General features: G+C 51.4%; 1 protein-coding gene across 1 annotated transcript in view; it reads left to right on the top strand.

The window, feature by feature from the left end:
- Positions 1 to 8,037, top strand: part of LOC124616721 — a 48,960-nt gene extending 40,923 nt beyond the window's left edge. The window contains exon 4 of the mRNA XM_047145081.1: positions 7,822 to 8,037. Coding sequence (XP_047001037.1) covers positions 7,822 to 7,986 — 165 coding nt within the window. The 3' untranslated portion in view covers positions 7,987 to 8,037. The remainder of the gene's footprint in view (positions 1 to 7,821) is intronic.
- Positions 8,038 to 16,675: the final 8,638 nt, after the last annotated feature.

The following is a 16,675-nucleotide window of genomic DNA, read 5'->3' as shown; positions in this document are numbered from 1 at the left end:
GTAGCGGTCATCCACTGCAGTAGTAGCCTTTGGGAAGCCTGAGAAAGGCATGTCATCGACAGTTACTGTCTCTCTGTATCTCCTCCTTATCCGAAGAACGTCGCTTTGGTTCACTCCGAGACGCCTAGGGACTTACCTTGTTGAGAGCTCTTCTTGGCACAAAGTAACAATGCGGACGCGATCGAACGGCAGTATTGACCGCCTACGCATGGTTGAACTACGGGCAACACGAGCCGTGTGCCTCCTTCCTGGTGGAATGACTGGAACTGATCGGCTGTCGGACCCCCTCCGTCTAATAGGCGCTGCTCATACATGGTTGTTTACATCTCTGGGCGGATTTAGTGACATCTCTGGAAAAGGAACTGTGTCTGTAATACAGTATCCACACTCAACGTCTGTCTTCAGGATTTCTGGGAACTGGGGTGATGCGAAATTTTTTTTATGTGTGTATAATAACGCGATAACTCAAACCAATGCAAATTTTACGAATAAAAATATTCCTTTTTTAAAAACGAAAAATTTTAGCTCTTCTGTTATGGCTAACTGATATTTCTCTCTTTACTTGGTTATCGCAAAAAAATAAGAAATACTTATAACCGAGACCAAACAAACACCGGAAAATACCGGTTATTCAGAACTGAAGTACAGGTATCGGTTATAACCGGTCGGTTTTTCCTGTCCCTACTAACCATCAGCTCACGCGACCGCCACGTCGCCCGCGGCACCGACGCGAACCCGGGCAGCTCTGTTGGCCCCATGCCGGGACTCCTGTCTCCGTCTCGAGGTCCGAGATCTGCGAGTATACTCGACTTGTAGTGATCTTTATCCCGCAATCATTCTGAAAGAAATGAAAGTCTTTCTTGACATATATATTTATTCAACTTCATAAAAGAAAATTTATTTTCCAGCATATTTTGAGATCTTAGCTATTTTTCTGCTGATCTACCGTCCAAATTGAAGCATCTGCGGGAGCAGCCCTCATACTTTCCCATGCATTCCGCGTCCTGAGTGGCTGCCAGGCTGTTGAACCATTCACTAACTTCCTCTTACAAATCGCCGTCATTTCCGCAGTGGTTTCCGTCTAAAGAGCGCCTTCAGTTTCTGAACTATGACGGTAATCATTCTGAACGAAATACAGGAATAAGGCGGACTTTGCAAAGCTTCCCATTTTAACTGCCGATAAAATGCCCTGTCAGTGCAACGGAACGGAACGTGGGCGAGCGTAACAGTGAAACAGCACAGTACCACTGGAGACTGGACAACAGTCCACGCCTTTTGTCGTGGAGGACTCAGCGCTCTCGCGGCCGCTGGGTGCGGCGTTCTGTCCAGCTCACTGCGGCCGTGGCCTTTTGGCGCTCGGAATTTAACCTTATTTGCTTTACTGGCGATCGTGAAAGATGTCATTCTATTGACTTTCTGGACTTTCATGTGCAAACCGATTGTAAACAGCATGTGGCTAAAAGAACTCACCCCACCATTTCGTATCGAGTAAGGAAAATAGTGGAGCTCCCGTTCATTGTACTTTGTGTTCGTCCTTCCAACTTACAGAAATCCACCTCGCACACACTTTTCTATAACACAATTCACTACTAACAATTTCTTAAAGAACTGATCTTGAAATAGTAATATCACAAATTGAGTCCACCTTGATGCAAAACACCGTGTCATTTGTTTATTTCTTTATTATCCCAAACTAGTTTCGGCGGCAAATATCACCATCATTAGTGGAGTTTTTTTAATCTAAAACATGCAGAAAATTGTATGGTTGTACAAACACAGTAAAACATTATTACATTTTTACAAATCGTCTTTGAAATATAGTTTTATATTGATACTTTTGTACTACCTTATTTATTGTATGCTACAGCATGTTTTAAGCTATTATTGGCGCTGTTTGTGACATATTTTCTGTGCTTTTTTTCTGTGGCGGCGTTTTAGTTAGCGAACATCATGTCATCTGCAACCATATGTGCTGCTGTTAGTAAAAAAAATACTCAAAGGTGTACTTCGTATGTCAGCAGTATATAGTTGGGGTTGTGGTAGTGTTGTGGAAACCAGTTATTTTGGTGAGTATTTAGCTGTTGCTAAGCTATTCGTGTACTCACATTCGTTGGATGGTGCTTTAGCACTGGATCAGAAACAAAGTGCTAAATATAAATATAAATATAAAACTATATTTCAAAAGACGATTTGTAAAAATGTAATAATGTTTTACTGTGCTTGTACAACCATACAATTTTCTGCATGTTTTAGATTTAAAAAAACTCCACTAATGATGGTGATATTTGTCGCCGAAACTAGTTTGGGATAATAAAGAAATAAACAAATAACACGGTGTTTTGCATCAAGGCTGACTCAATTTGTGATATTACTGTTTTTCTATGCAAACACGGACCAAATGGAAGAGTTCCAGGATAATATTATTGATCCTGAAATTTCGTCCATCGACAGTGAAGCGGAGACTATCCCGCCGAATTTTTCGTCAGAACTTGAGTCCGTCAGTCGCAACTGGAGGTAGGGTATATCGTTATTCCTGATAAATATTCGTTTGTCCGCCGTAACACGTAATGCACCATTTCAGTATTGAAGCTTGTGCATTACATTTTCACAATTTAAAAACAATACAAATAAACGGTTAACGACCGTTCGTACTCGCTGTTAAGAGTCGTACTGGTGCCAACGAGTGAAAGCTCCCTCTGACGTTTTGGTATGGGAGAAGAATTATGAGGACCGTCAGACCAAATCCTTCTTAAATTTTAGAATTATTCTTGTATTTAAAATTTTCAACTGATAGGTTTACGTTAGATTAAAAATGTTTCCTTTCGATTATTTACTATAAAATATCGTGTCGCACATTGTGGGCGTTGCTAAAGAGATGATGATGGCGATGCGACGATGACGACGACGACGACGATGGTGAAATGTCTGACAGCGTAGAGACCAGCTCCCAGCAGATGCTGCGTCGGCAGGATGGAAGGGTCGCTGAAGCAGGGGAGGAAACACAGTAGGCTGCGTCTGGAATGATGTTGGGACGCCAGAGCACCAAGATGGATGTGGGAGGTGAGATGGAGGCTTGATACAAGCGTACACTGCGGTAACAGAAGTCGTGGCCTGCCTCACAACATAACGCCAGACCTCCCTCTCCACGGTGTAGCGCAGCAACTCGACGTGGCGCGGACTCAACCAGTCGCTGGAAGTTCCCTGCATAAATACCGAGGCATGCTGCCTCCACAGCCGTCCACAATACCACACTACTGGCCATTAAAATTGCTACACCAAGAGGAAATGTAGATGATAAACGGGTATTCATTGGACAAATGTATTATACTAGAACTGACAAGTGATTACATTTTCACGCAATTTGGGTGCATAGATCCTGAGAAATCAGTACCCAGAACAACCACCTCTGGCCGTAACAACGCCCTTGATACGCCTGGGCATGGAGTCAAACAGAGCTTGGATGGCGTGTACAGATACAGCTGCCCATGCAGCTTCAACACGATACCACAGTTCATCACGAGAAGTGACTGGCGTATTGTGACGAGCCAGTTGCTCGGCCACCATTGACCACACGTTTTCAGTTGGTGAGGGATCTGGAGAATGTGCTGGCCACGGCAGCAGTCGAAGATTTTCTGAATCCAGAAAGGCCCGTACAAGACCTGCAACATGGGGTCGTGCGTTATCCTGCTGAAATGTAGGCTTTGGCAGGGATCGAATGAAGGGTAGAGCCACGCGTCGTAACACATCTGAAATGTAACGTCCACTGTTCAAAGTGCCGTCAATCCGAACAAGAGGTGATCGAGACGTGTAACCAATGGCACCCCATACTATCACGCCAGGTGATACGCCAGTATGGCGATGACGAATACACGCTTCCATTTTCCGTTTTCAAATGGCTCTGAGCACTATGGGACTTAACTGCTGAGGTCATCAGTCCCCTACAACTTAGAACTACTTAAGCCTAACTAACCTAAGGACATCACACACATCCATGCCCGAGGCAGGATTCGAACCTGCGACCGTAGCGGTCGCGAGGTTCCAGACTGTAGCGCCTAGAACCGCTCGGCCACTCCGGCCGCCTACCGCGATGTCGCCAAACACGGATGCGGCCATCATGATGTTGTAAATAGAACCTGGATTCATCCGAAAAAATGACGTTTTGCCTTTCGTAGACCCAAGTTAGTCGTCGAGTACACCATCGCAGCCGCTGCTGTCTGTGATGCAGCGTCAAGACTAACCGCAGCCATAGCCTCCGAGCTGATAGTCCATGCGGCTGCAAACGTCGTCGAACTGTTCTTGGAGATGGTTGTTGTCTTGCAAACGTCCCCATCTGTTGACTCAGGGATCGAGACGTGGCTGCATGATCCGTTACAGCCATGCGGGTAAGATGCCTGTGAGCTCGACGGCTAGTGATACGAGGCAGTTGGGATCCTGGACGGTGTTTCGTATTACCCTCCTGAACCTACAGATTCCATGTTCTGCTAACAGTCATTGGATCTCGACCAACACGAGCAGCAATGTCGCGATACGATGAACCGCAATCGCGATAGGCTACAATCCGACCTTTATCAAAGTTGGAAACGTGATGGTACGCATTTCTCCTCCTTACACGAGGCATCGCAACGATGTTTCACGAGGCAACTCCGGTCAACTGCTGTTTGTGTTTGAGAAATCGGTTGGAAACTTTCCTCATGTCAGAACGTTGTAGGTGTCACCACCGGCGCCAACCTTGTGTGAATGCTCTGAAAAGCTAATCATTTGCATATCACAGCATCTTCTTCCTGTCGGTTAAATTTCGCATCTGTAGCACGTCATGTTCGTGGTGTAGCAATTTTAATGGCCAGTAGTATAGAAGTGTTGCAAGTGCACGATGTTATGCACGAACAGACCTCTTCACTGTGTCAGACAAATGTTAGATGAGATTTATGTAGGGAGATGGGGATGGCCAACTCATTCGCTAGAAATGTCCAGAATGCTCTTCAAACCAGCTGCGAACAATTGTGACCCATTGACATAGTGCACTGTCATCCACAAAAATTCCATCGTCATTTGGAAACTTAAAGTCCTTGTATGGCTGCGAATAGTCTCCAACCTCCAGTCCATTCCACATAAAGACAGCCCACGCCATTATGGAGTCGCCACCAGGTTGCACAGTGCCTGATTGATATCTTGCGTCCATAGCTTCGTAGGATCTACACCACACTCGAACCCTACCGTGAGCTTTTACCAACTGAAATAGGGACTCATCCGACCAGGCGGCCATTTTCCAGTCGTCTACGGTCCAATCAGTGTGGTCACTAGACCAGGAGAGGGGCTGCAGGCGGCGTCGTGCTGTTAGCGAATGCACTCCCGTCTGCTGCCATTGCCCATTAACGCCAGATTTCGCCATACTGTCGTAACGGTTGCGTTTGTTTCTGCAGTTCTTTCGTGCAGTGTTGCTTGTCTGTTAGCAATGATTGCAACTCTACGCTAACGCCGCTACTTTCGGTTGTTAAGGTCGTCAGCCACAGCATTATCCGTGGTGAGAAGCATTACCCTAAATGTGGTATTCTCGGCACATTCTTGACAGTGTGCAATGTCCCATGCGTCCTGCTCAAACTACCATTCCGCGTTCTAAGTCTTTTAATTCTCGTCATGTGGCCATAATTACGTCGGAAACCTATTCACATGACGCCTGAGTACAAATAAAGCTCCGCCAATGCACTGCCCTTTTATACCTCGTGTACGACATACTCCAGCCATCTGTATGAGCGGATTTCGCTACCCCACTAGTTTTGTCATCCCAGTGTAAGTGGTAGGATGGCTAATATTTTCCGGGTCAGGAATAGGGAATTCGTAGAAGTTCCCTTGAGATGGGATATAGAGGGTGTTGAGGTGGAGCGGCAGTACGACGAGTTGGAGCAGGGGCAACACAGAGGAGGCCTCACGTACACGTCTGGGTTACGGTGGACGAGGCTGCGGGATGCGACTGCAGTCTTTCTCGACGTATTCCACTGATGAATTCTTCTCGGGTTATCAGTCGAGTGGTGGCGTCGTCTTGTCGCAGCGTTTCGTACCCATCATCTTCTGGCGAAGTGTCGGGATGCTGTGTTCTGCATATCAATACAGGTGTTTGGACAGCCACCGGGTCTCGTCGCCGGCCACCACCACCGACGGGGTATCCCCTTCCGGAGGAACGTGATTGGTCGGCCTACAGAAGCGGACGGCGGCCAAACATCTGTATAGATGTGCAGAACACAGCATCCCGACACTTCGCCAGAAGATGATGGGTACGAAACTCATCCAAACGTTGCGGCAAGACGACACCACCAGTCGGCCGATAACCCGAGAAGAATCCATCAGGACGGATCATCCTCAAATTTACAGACCAATATCCTTAATATCGGTTTGTTGCAGGATTATCGAACATATTCTCAGTTCGAATATAATGAATTTCATTGAGACAGAGAAGTTGCTGTCCATGCATCAGCACGGCTTTAGAAAGCATCGCTCCTGCGAAACTCATTTCGCCCTTTTTTCACATGATATCTTGCGAACCATGGATGAAGAGTATCAGACGGACGCAATATTCCTTGATTTCCGGAAAGCGTTTGACTCGGTGCCGCACTGCAGACTCCTAACTAAGGTACGAGCATATGCGATTGGTTCCCAAATATGTGAGTGTCCCGAAGACATCTTATGTAATAGAATCCAGTACGCTCTACTCGATGGTGAGTGGTCATCGGAGGTGAGGGTATCATCTGGAGTGCCCCAGGGAAGTGCGGTAGGTCCGCTGTTGTTTTCTATCTACATAAATGATCTTTTGTATAGGGTGGATTGCAATGTGTGGCTGTTTGCTGATGATGCTGTTGTGTACGGGAAAATGTCATCGTTGAGTGACTGTAGGAGGATACAAGATGACTTAGGATTTGTGATTGGTGTAAGGAATGACAGCTGACTCTAAATATAGATAAATGTAAATTAATGCACATGAATAAGAAAAAGAGTCGTGTATGTTTGAATACTCCATTAGTAGTGTAGCGCTTGACACAGTCACGTCGATTAAATATTTGGGCGTAACATTGGAGAGCGATATGAAGTGGAATAAGCATGTAATGGCAGTTGTTGGGAAGGCGGATAGTCGTCTTCAGTTCATTGGTAGAATTTTGGGAAGATGTGATTCATCTGGAAAGGAGACCGCTAATAAAACAGTAATACGACCTATTCTCGAGTACTGCTCGAGCGTTTGGGATCCCTATCAGGTCGGATTGAGGGAGGACATACAAGCAATTCAGAGGCGGGCTGCTAGATTTGTTACTGGTAGGTTTGATCATCACGCGAGTGTTACGGAAATGCTTCAGGAACTCGGGTGGGAGCCTCTAGAGGAAAGGAGGCGTTCTTTTCGTGAATCGCTACTGGGGAAAATTAGAGAACCAGCATTTGAGGCAGACTGCAGTACAAATTTACTGCCGCCAACTTATATTTCGCACAAAGATAAGAGAGATTAGGGCTCGTACAGAGGCATATAGGCAGTGATTTTTCCCTCGTTCTGTTTGGGAATGGAACAGGGAGAGAAGATGCTAGTTGTGGTACGAGGTACCCTGCGCCACGCACCGTATGGTGGATTGCGGCGTATGTATGTAGATGTAGATGTAGACTGCGGGCAATTTTCGAAGACGTCGGATGAATTTGCTCATAGGTGGCAATCTCATCAACTGGTTGAGGATACCTGTAGTAGACACTAGACGCATATGGAAGACTAGGCGGGTTGGACGGTTTCGCACAGTAAGCTGGCGCTTCGTTTACTGGCCCAGCTAAGCTGCGGCGGCGCTGTTGTTGCAGGGCACGTACGCGGTGCTGGGGCTGGACCTGGACGAGCCGGTGCACGCGGCGGCCGGCGACTCTGCGCCGCTGGGCCAGTACCGCGCGCGCCTCGCCCTGGAGGCCGGCCAGGGGGCGGCGCTGTGCTCCGCCGCCGAGCTCGAGTTCGCCTCGCCGGACGACTAGGCGGCGCGACCGCCCCCAAGCTGAACACCAATAAAGCACCCTGAACGCGCAGACGAGTCTCTCTCTCTTTTTAATCACTCACCTGCTCCTTCCATCCCATACATTTGCACTGATCAGCCAGAACTGATATGTCTGCGTAAGCAGAAGAAACTACTATCAAAGTCCGAAACAATTTATTGGACTGTTCAATTAACCAAAACAAATTCTCCAGTATAACACCAACACAAAGCAGTCATCCGTCTTCGAATTACAACTACATACAAGAATAAGATAGAAAACAACTGAAATAATTTCCTACTAGTCTCCGCCAGAGACTTCTCCGATATACCAAGCCTAATCCAGAGATCAGCGAGAAGACCCAAGTCAGGCTGCCGCCCCGGCAGCTATCCGAGTCTGCTGGCGGTCGATGAACTGCCGATGCGTGGTTTTTTTTTTTTTTTTTTTTTTTTTTTACTTTATTGTTATTTTAAAACCTGTACAACAGGCAGGCTGCCAGCAGCACACGACGCTGCTCTTCAGCCAGAGAAGACACAAGCAGCAAAAACAGTGAGAAGACACAAGTCACAGAGCGGTGGGCAATAAACCGGGAGACACATAGAGACAATCACGGAGCCGTTCACACTCGTCGATAATCCACACTGCTAGCTGATGAGACGACGCACAACCACTGAAGATGATGATGGCACTGGTGAACGATGGAGGGGACGGTGAACACTAAACACTAAACACACAAAACACACAAAACACTGATGGCGGCGACCTCCGGCGCGCGAATGTCCACGTAACGTGTGCGAGTCCGGGGACCTGCCAAGAGGGGTAGAAGGGGGAGGTGGGGGAGAGGGGAGAAAAAGGATGCCAATGGCTGAGGAGTCGGGGGCAGGAGGAGAGGAACAGGGGAGGGGAGGCCCGGGGGAGGAGGGGGGGAGAAAAGGAGGAGGGAGGGAAAAGGGAGAGGAGGGAGGGAGGGTGCCCGGAGGAATAAGTACAGGAGGAGGGCGGGAGGATCAAATTTGGTAGGAGGGGTAGATGGAAGGGAGGAGGGCATCATCAGGGAGGGGGAGCTGGCGGAAGCCACCTTGGGAGAGGGTAAGGAGGGTGGAGAGATGGAGACCGGGTGGGACGTGCGAATACAGGCACGGCAGCGGGCAGGGGTGGGAGAGAATCGGGGAGACGAGCGGGTGAGGAGGATCGAGTTTGCGGGAGGTGTACAGGATCCGTATCCTCTCAAGGATAAGGAGGAGGTGGGGGAAGGGGATGAGATCGTAGAGGATCCGCGTGGGGGAGGGGAGACGGATGCGATAGGCGAGGCGGAGAGCATGGCGTTCAAGAATTTGGAGGGATTTATAAAAGGTAGGGGGAGCGGAGATCCATGCTGGATGGGCATAACAAAGGATGGGGCGGATGAGGGATTTATAGGTGTGGAGGATGGTGGAGGGGTCCAGACCCCACGTACGGCCGGAAAGGAGCTTGAGGAGACGGAGGCGGGAACGTGCCTTGGCTTGGATTGTCTGGAGATGGGGAGTCCAGGAGAGGCGACGGTCGAGGGTGACGCCAAGGTACTTAAGGGTGGGAGTGAGGGCGATGGGACGGCCATAGACGGTGAGATAGAAATCAAGGAGGCGGAAGGAAGGGGTGGTTTTGCCTACAATGATCGCCTGGGTTTTGGAAGGATTGACCTTGAGCAACCACTGGTTGCACCAAGCGGTGAACCGGTCAAGATGGGACTGGAGAAGGCGTTGGAAGCGCTGTAGGGTGGGGGCAAGGGCAAGGAAGGCGGTGTCATCGGCAAACTGGAGAAGGTGGACGGGGGGTGACGGCGGCGGCATGTCCGCCGTGTACAACAGGTACAGAAGGGGGGAGAGGACGGAGCCTTGGGGCACACCGGCGGAGGGGAAAAAGGTGTAAGAATCGGTGTTATGGATGGTGACATAGGAAGGACGGCGGGAGAGAAAGGAGCCGATCAGACGGACGTAGTTGACGGGAAGGGCGAAGGTTTGGAGCTTGAAGAGGAGACCGGAATGCCAAACGCGGTCATATGCACGTTCGAGGTCCAGGGAGAGGAAGATTGCGGAGCGACGGGAATTAAGCTGTTCGGAAAGGAGATGAGTGAGGTGAAGAAGAAGGTCGTCGGAAGAGAAGGACGGCCGAAAGCCACACTGGGTGACGGGAAGGAGGCGGTGCTGGCGGAGATGCTGGTGGATGCGACGGGTGAGGATAGATTCCAGGACCTTGCTGAAGACCGAGGTAAGGCTGATGGGACGGTAGGAAGAGACGGCGGACGGCGGTTTGCCAGGTTTAAGGAACATGAGGATACGGGAGGTTTTCCACAGGTCGGGGTAGTAACCAGTGGACAGGACTACATTGTAGAGCCTGGCCAGGGTGGAGAGGAAAGAGACAGGAGCTTCACGAAGGTGACGGTAGGTGACACGATCGTCACCAGGAGCGGTGTTGCGTTTGGTGCGGAGTGTAACAATGAGATCCTGTGTAGTGATAGGGGCATTGAGTTCCGTGTGTGTAATGTTGTCCAAGTACTGGAAACCAGGAGCGAGGGGAGGGACAGAGGTGTCAGTTCGATCACTGATATCCGGGAAGAGGGAGTAATCGAACTGGGGATCGTCGGGGATGGAGAAGACATCGGAGAGGTAGGAGGCAAAGTGATTGGCCTTACTAAGGGTGTCAGGGAAGGGGTGATCATCGTGGAGAAGAGGATAGTAGGGGGAGGGTTTAGTTCCGGTAAGGCGACGGAAGGCCGTCCAGAACTTGGACGAGTTGATTGGTAGGGTTGCATTTAAACGGGTGCATGTCTGTCGCCAGTCCCGGCGTTTCTTAGCCGCGAGCAAATTACGAACGTGTCGCTGGAGTTGCCGGTGGCGTCGTAATGTGTCCGGGTCACGCGTGCAGAGGAAGGCACGGTAGAGACGACGGGATTCACGGAGGAGGAGAACGGCCTGTGGGGGTAAGGTAGGACGGTGGGGGTGGATGGCGACAGTAGGAACGTGGGCCTCCATGGCCTCAGACAAGGACTGCTGGAGAAAGGAGGCGGCATGGGTGACATCGTCAAGGTGGTGGTAGGTGAGAGGGTGGCTATCGACCTGGGTGGAAAGGGTATCCATTCCAGTCGGCTCGGGAATAGTCGTGGACATACTTAGGGGGAGGGTCAAAACAAGGGTTGGGGCGAGGGCGACGACCGTCTGAAACAGTGAGGAGGACAGGGAGATGGTCGCTACCAATAGGCTCCAGGACATCCGCCGTTATGCGGCCAAGGAGGTTGGGGGAGGAGAGGATAACATCAGGAGTGGAGTTGGATTCAGGACGGGTATGCCGGAGGATGGGGACAAGGTCACCTTGAAGGGTGGAGAGGAACCGATGCCATCGCCGTAACTGGGCGGCGGAACGACTATGGATGTTGAGGTCGGCGGCGATCACGTAGGAGGAAAAGGTACGATCGACATGGGAGAGGAAGTCGAAGGGAATAGGAGCGTTGGGGCGGACATAGATGGTGGCGCAGGTAACGGTAAGGCCGGGGAAGAAGAGACTAAGGATTAGGTGTTCGGTGGGGTCGGGAAGGAGAGGTTGGAGCCGAACGGGGATCTGGCGGTGGTGACCAATGGCAACTCCGCCACGCGCAATTGGGAGGGGATTATCGGAGCGGTGGAGGAGGTAGGGCGAAGTGTGAATGGTGTGGTGGGGTCGGAGGAAGGTTTCATTAAGGAGGAAGGCATCCACGTGGTGGGTGGCAAGGGTGTGCAGGAAGAGGTTCCTGTTGGTGGGTAGGGAGCGGATGTTGTTGAAAAGGATACATTGCTGTCGCGCCATGATAGGGATTTAGACGAGGGTGTCGAGGCGGGAGAAGGTGAAATGGGCCTGGTTGTTGGAGTAGGTGGCATACATCTTGAGTTGGAATATGGAACGGGCGGCGAGGGAGATCTGTTGGAGGGTGTGTGGGCGCTGAAAGGGATGAACATTCTGGAGGACGATGGTAAGGAACCTGATGATGTCCTCAGCGGTGGGGGGGGGGGGGGACGAAGGGAATTGCCAGGAGGGGTGGGGGCGTCCAGGAGACGGACAGGGACGGTGAGTTCAGGAGTGGTTGGAGGGGGTCGGGCTTTACACTTTTGGGAGTAGGTGGGATGGGGGAGATTGCAGGTATTGCAGGAAGGAGGGGATTGGAGGTTAGGGCACTGTCTGAGGAAGTGCGCTTGCCGACAATGCGGGCAGGTGGGGGCCTCGCGGCACTCAGCTGTGGGGTGCGCGTTATAGCGCAGACACCTCTGGCAGCGCAGGGATTGAGGAGGGGAACGGGAGGGGTCGACCTTGTACCGCTGGTTAAAAAGGAGGGCACCCTCCTTCAGGAGACGGTCAATGGAGGGGGCGTGCTCAGAAAAAACCCGCATAAGGCGGGTGGGGCCGGCAGCGTTATGTATGCGGCGAACCGCACGCACCTCCAAATGGGGATGCGCCTTGAGCTCCGCCAACACCTCCTCCTCCGTGATCACTGGACTAAGCCGAGTGATCACGGCGGTGAGAGTTGGCGGGCGACGCGGAGGTTGGGGTTGGCGGGAGGGAGGTGGTGAAGGAGCAGGGGTGAGAGAGGCATGAGAGCCAAAGCGGGTGACAGGGATGCGGGAAAGGAGGTAGGTGTGGAGGGTTGGGCTGGGGGAGGAGATGAGGACCGAATCTCGGCGAGGAGTGAGGAGGGAGATGGGGGCACCAGGACAATGCTGGCGAAGGAAGAGGGTGAGGTTCCGGGCTTCAAGGAGAGAGGGATCAGGACGGGAGAGGAGGTAGCGGTAGGAGGAAGGGGGAGAGGAGGAGGATGAGGGGGCAGGGACAGGCGAGGAGACTTCCATGGCATCATGGGTGGGGGAAGGAGGACGAGGCGCAGCCTTTTTGGAAGCAGAGGAAGCAGGAGTGCCACCGGGGCGCTTGACGGCGGTGGAGGAGGTGTGGGGGATGGGAACAACGGGAATGTGGCGGGGAGTGGCAGGTCCCGGGGCCGGAGTCGGCGCCGGAGATGGTGACGGTGACGGTGAAGGCGAAGGCGACGGCGGCGATGACGATGACGGTGGCAGCGGCGGCGGTGATGGCGAAGGTGACGGGGAGAGCTGGGCGTGGGCAGTGGCCCGACGGGCCACCATCCGAGCCGGAGCTGCAGTGACAGGCTGGGGGAGTGGGGGGAAGGGATCAGAACGAGAGGAGCGGGAGGAAGAAGCGGGAGAGGGGGCGACAAAGATAGAGGGTGAAGGGAGAGTGAGGAGAGGCGGAATGGAAGGAGGGGGGTGGGACTGGGCACACCAAGTTATAGTGGTGGAGGCGGCGGAAGGGGAGGTATAGACAATGGCGGTAGTGGTAGTAGTGACAGTGGTGGTGGGGGCGGACATGACGGGAGAGAGAAACAAGAACGAACAGAACGAAGAGGAGAGGACAGAAACTGGGGACAGACAAAGACGAAGACGGATGAAGACGGCCGTAGACCAGGGTCAGGACGGCGGCGACCAGGCGGCACCGGATGGCGGCGGCGGCGGCGGCGGGCACCGGCTGGCGGCAGCGGCGGGCACCGGCAGGCGGCGAGCACCGGCAGGCGGCGACCAGGCGGGGGCGGCGAGCCCCGGCAGGCGGCGAGGACCGGAAGGCGGCGGCCAAGCGGCGGCGGCGGCGGCGAGCACCGGCAGGCAGTATGGACGGCAAGCAGACGACACGGCAGGGAAACGGCGGGGTTCTTCCACGTCGAAGGTGCACCCTGAGAGTAGCCCAGGCAGTGAAACTCTTCGATGAAGAAGAGAGGGAATCCAACCCTCGAATGCCGATGCGTGGCTGAGCGCCGGCCTTTATAGCGCTTCGGCGGATGAGTACCTCGGAACTATTTTCCATCACGTGGTTTGAAGTGTGAAAATAGTTCCGGAATCTGCAGCGACCTCTTACTTATGTTTATGTGGGCCGGTAGTGGCCCCTGGTGGCCGCTGGTGTCTTTGCTGTGGTGTTGTTGTTGTGATTGTTGCTGTGGCCGTTCATTAATATTGCCTGTCGGTTGTGTAGTGCTTCGGTGTGCCTGCGAGGCGGGCAACCCGCTGCTGCAGGCTGTCAGTTTGGTTGCTGATACTGTAGGCGCCCTGATGTCTGGTGGAGAATGCCACAGCAAGAAAATTACGACCACCTACCTAATAGACAGTACCTCCACCTTTGGCACAGATAACAACGGCGACTCGTCGCGGCACGGAAGTAATGGGGCTTTGCTAGATCACTGGAGGGAGTTTGCACCACATCTACAAACAAAAGTCACCTAATTCCTCTAAATTGCAGGAATGGTGTCCACGAGGTCTAAGGCTACGTTCACTCAAGTCCCAGATGCGTCCAATCGGTTTCAGATCTGGCGCGTTGGAACTCGCCACTGTGTGCCTCGAACCGCTCCACCATACTACTGGCCCTGTGGCATGGTACATTATCTTACTGAAAAATGCCTCTGCCGTCTGGAAACATAATCATAAAGGGATTACGTGGTCTGCAAACAGTTTACGAAACTTCTTGGCTGTCACGGTGTCTTTCACGATCCCCACTGGACCCCAGGATGCCAATGTGAATGTTCCCCAAAGCATAATGGAGCCGTCGCCAGCTTGTCTCCGCCATGCAGTACACGTGTACCCTGGAAGACTATGGTTCGCGCCCGCCCATCAGCATGATCAGCAATGCATCGTGACTCATGAGGCCGTGCAACGCTCTGCGACTGGGCCAGCGTCCAGCGTCGACGGTCATCTGCTGATTCCAGTCGTAGCTGCCGATGTTGTGGCGTTAACTCTGCCCGCAATTCTGATTTTAGTTCCGCCACAGTCCGCCGCCTGTCCTGTTTTACCAGTCTGCCCAGTTCACAACGCCGGACATCTGTAACGAGGGGTGGCCGCAGAAACCTACGTTTGTCTGGACGTGGTTTGACCTCGGTTTGGCCACGTGTTGAACACACTCACCACAGCATTCCTCCAATACCCGACGAGTTGTGCAGTTCCGCAAATGCTCGTGCCGAGGCTCCAGGCCGTCACAATTTGCTCTCGGTCAAACACGGTCAAGACCATTCTAAACACGGACAGCACGCTCACTGATATTATAGGCACCGTGTGTGTGACGCTGCTATCGCCCGGTTAGATTTATATCGATAGTAGGTCGATGATGATAATGTTCTAGCTGATCGGGATACACAGCATTTATAGGTATATACAGCACTGACTGCACTACATGCTTTAAAATTCTGAACCTGGCAGAGGTAATGTATCTGAATGGAAAGCTTATTTACAACTCGTACACAAACAGAACTGGAGTTACAGTAGTCAAAGGACATCAAACAGAATGAGTAGGCGAGAGGACAGCGAGACGGGGTTGTGCCTAGCTCCAACGTTATTCAGTCTATATAGTGAGCTAGCAGTAAAGGTAACGAAGAAGGAATTTGGAGAGAGAATTAAGTTCAGAGAAAATAAATAAAAACAGTTAAATTTGACAACTGTCGGAGGCGGCAAAGAGCTCCTGGTGGGAAGTTGATCGCGGTGGATAATGCCTCGAAAAGAGATTATAAGAAGGACATCGACAAAAGTAATAAGATGATCATGCAAAGTAGTTCAGTTAAATGAGGCAATGTTGAGGGAATTAGATACCGAAAGTAGACTCCTAAAAGTAGTTTTCTAACAAGCAAAATACGAAGCCTATTCGGAAAGGAAAGAACAATCGGTCACGAAATGGGAACCACAGTGAGAATCAAAACTGTTTAACTTGCAGCAGTTCGCTACACAGTCGCCGCTCCGCCTTTTCCCAGCACCCTCTTCGTAACGGCAGCCTCCTGCGCTTCTCACATCCACGCTGGATTGCAGCTCCTCGTCTGTGACAAAATGCCGTACTCATAGCCAGCAGTTCATTTATGCAAAGATGCGAGCAATGTCCGCACTGTATGGTGGGTGATCAAGCTCTTCACATCCCAAACGCTGCTGATGCGTCCTGGTTGTCACTGAAGTGCGCGGCATGACTGTTACGTTATGTGAGATTCCGTGAAATCGGGCGAAATCTCTCGGCAGACACCCTTACTTGGCCGGAGACACTGCTTTCTAGGCATCTTTGCGGGCTCTGTGTTCATCCAGAGGTGAGAAGAGTGACGTCACACTGTCTACAGACATCCTACAGACTGTGCCCAGTACATCACTGTGATTTCCATTTCTCGACAGACCGTTCGAGCGACCGAGGTAGCGCAGTGGCTAGCACACTGAACTCGCATTTGGGAGGACGACAGTTCAAACCCGTGCCCGGCCATCCTGATTTGGGTGTCCCGTGATTTCCCTAAATCGCTTCGCGGCCGCTTTCCTTCGTCATCCTTTCCTAATCCGAGTTTGCGCTCCTTCTCTAATAACCTCGTTGTTTCCGGAACGTTAAACACAAATATCATCCTCGTACACCGATCGTTCCCTACTTTCCGAATAGCCATCGTAACTGATGATCCAAAATATATAATATCTAAAGTATAAACAATTTACACTGATAATAACACTAGAAGAAAACGGAACTTCTCAACACTTAATGTAAAATTTAAGTGTTACGCAGTGCTTCCTGAAGGTATTTGGAGTGTAACATGCTAAGGGAGTGAAATGTGGACGGTAAACATTTCAGGTAAGAAGAGAATGTAACATTTTTAAATTTGACGCTAGGGAAGAATGCTGAA

Source organism: Schistocerca americana, chromosome 5 (genome assembly GCF_021461395.2).
Source record: "Schistocerca americana isolate TAMUIC-IGC-003095 chromosome 5, iqSchAmer2.1, whole genome shotgun sequence".
In the NCBI taxonomy this organism is placed as follows: Eukaryota; Metazoa; Arthropoda; class Insecta; order Orthoptera; family Acrididae; genus Schistocerca; species Schistocerca americana.
The sequence above is the reverse complement of the archived record's forward strand: the minus strand, read 5'-3'. Positions and strand labels throughout refer to the sequence as shown.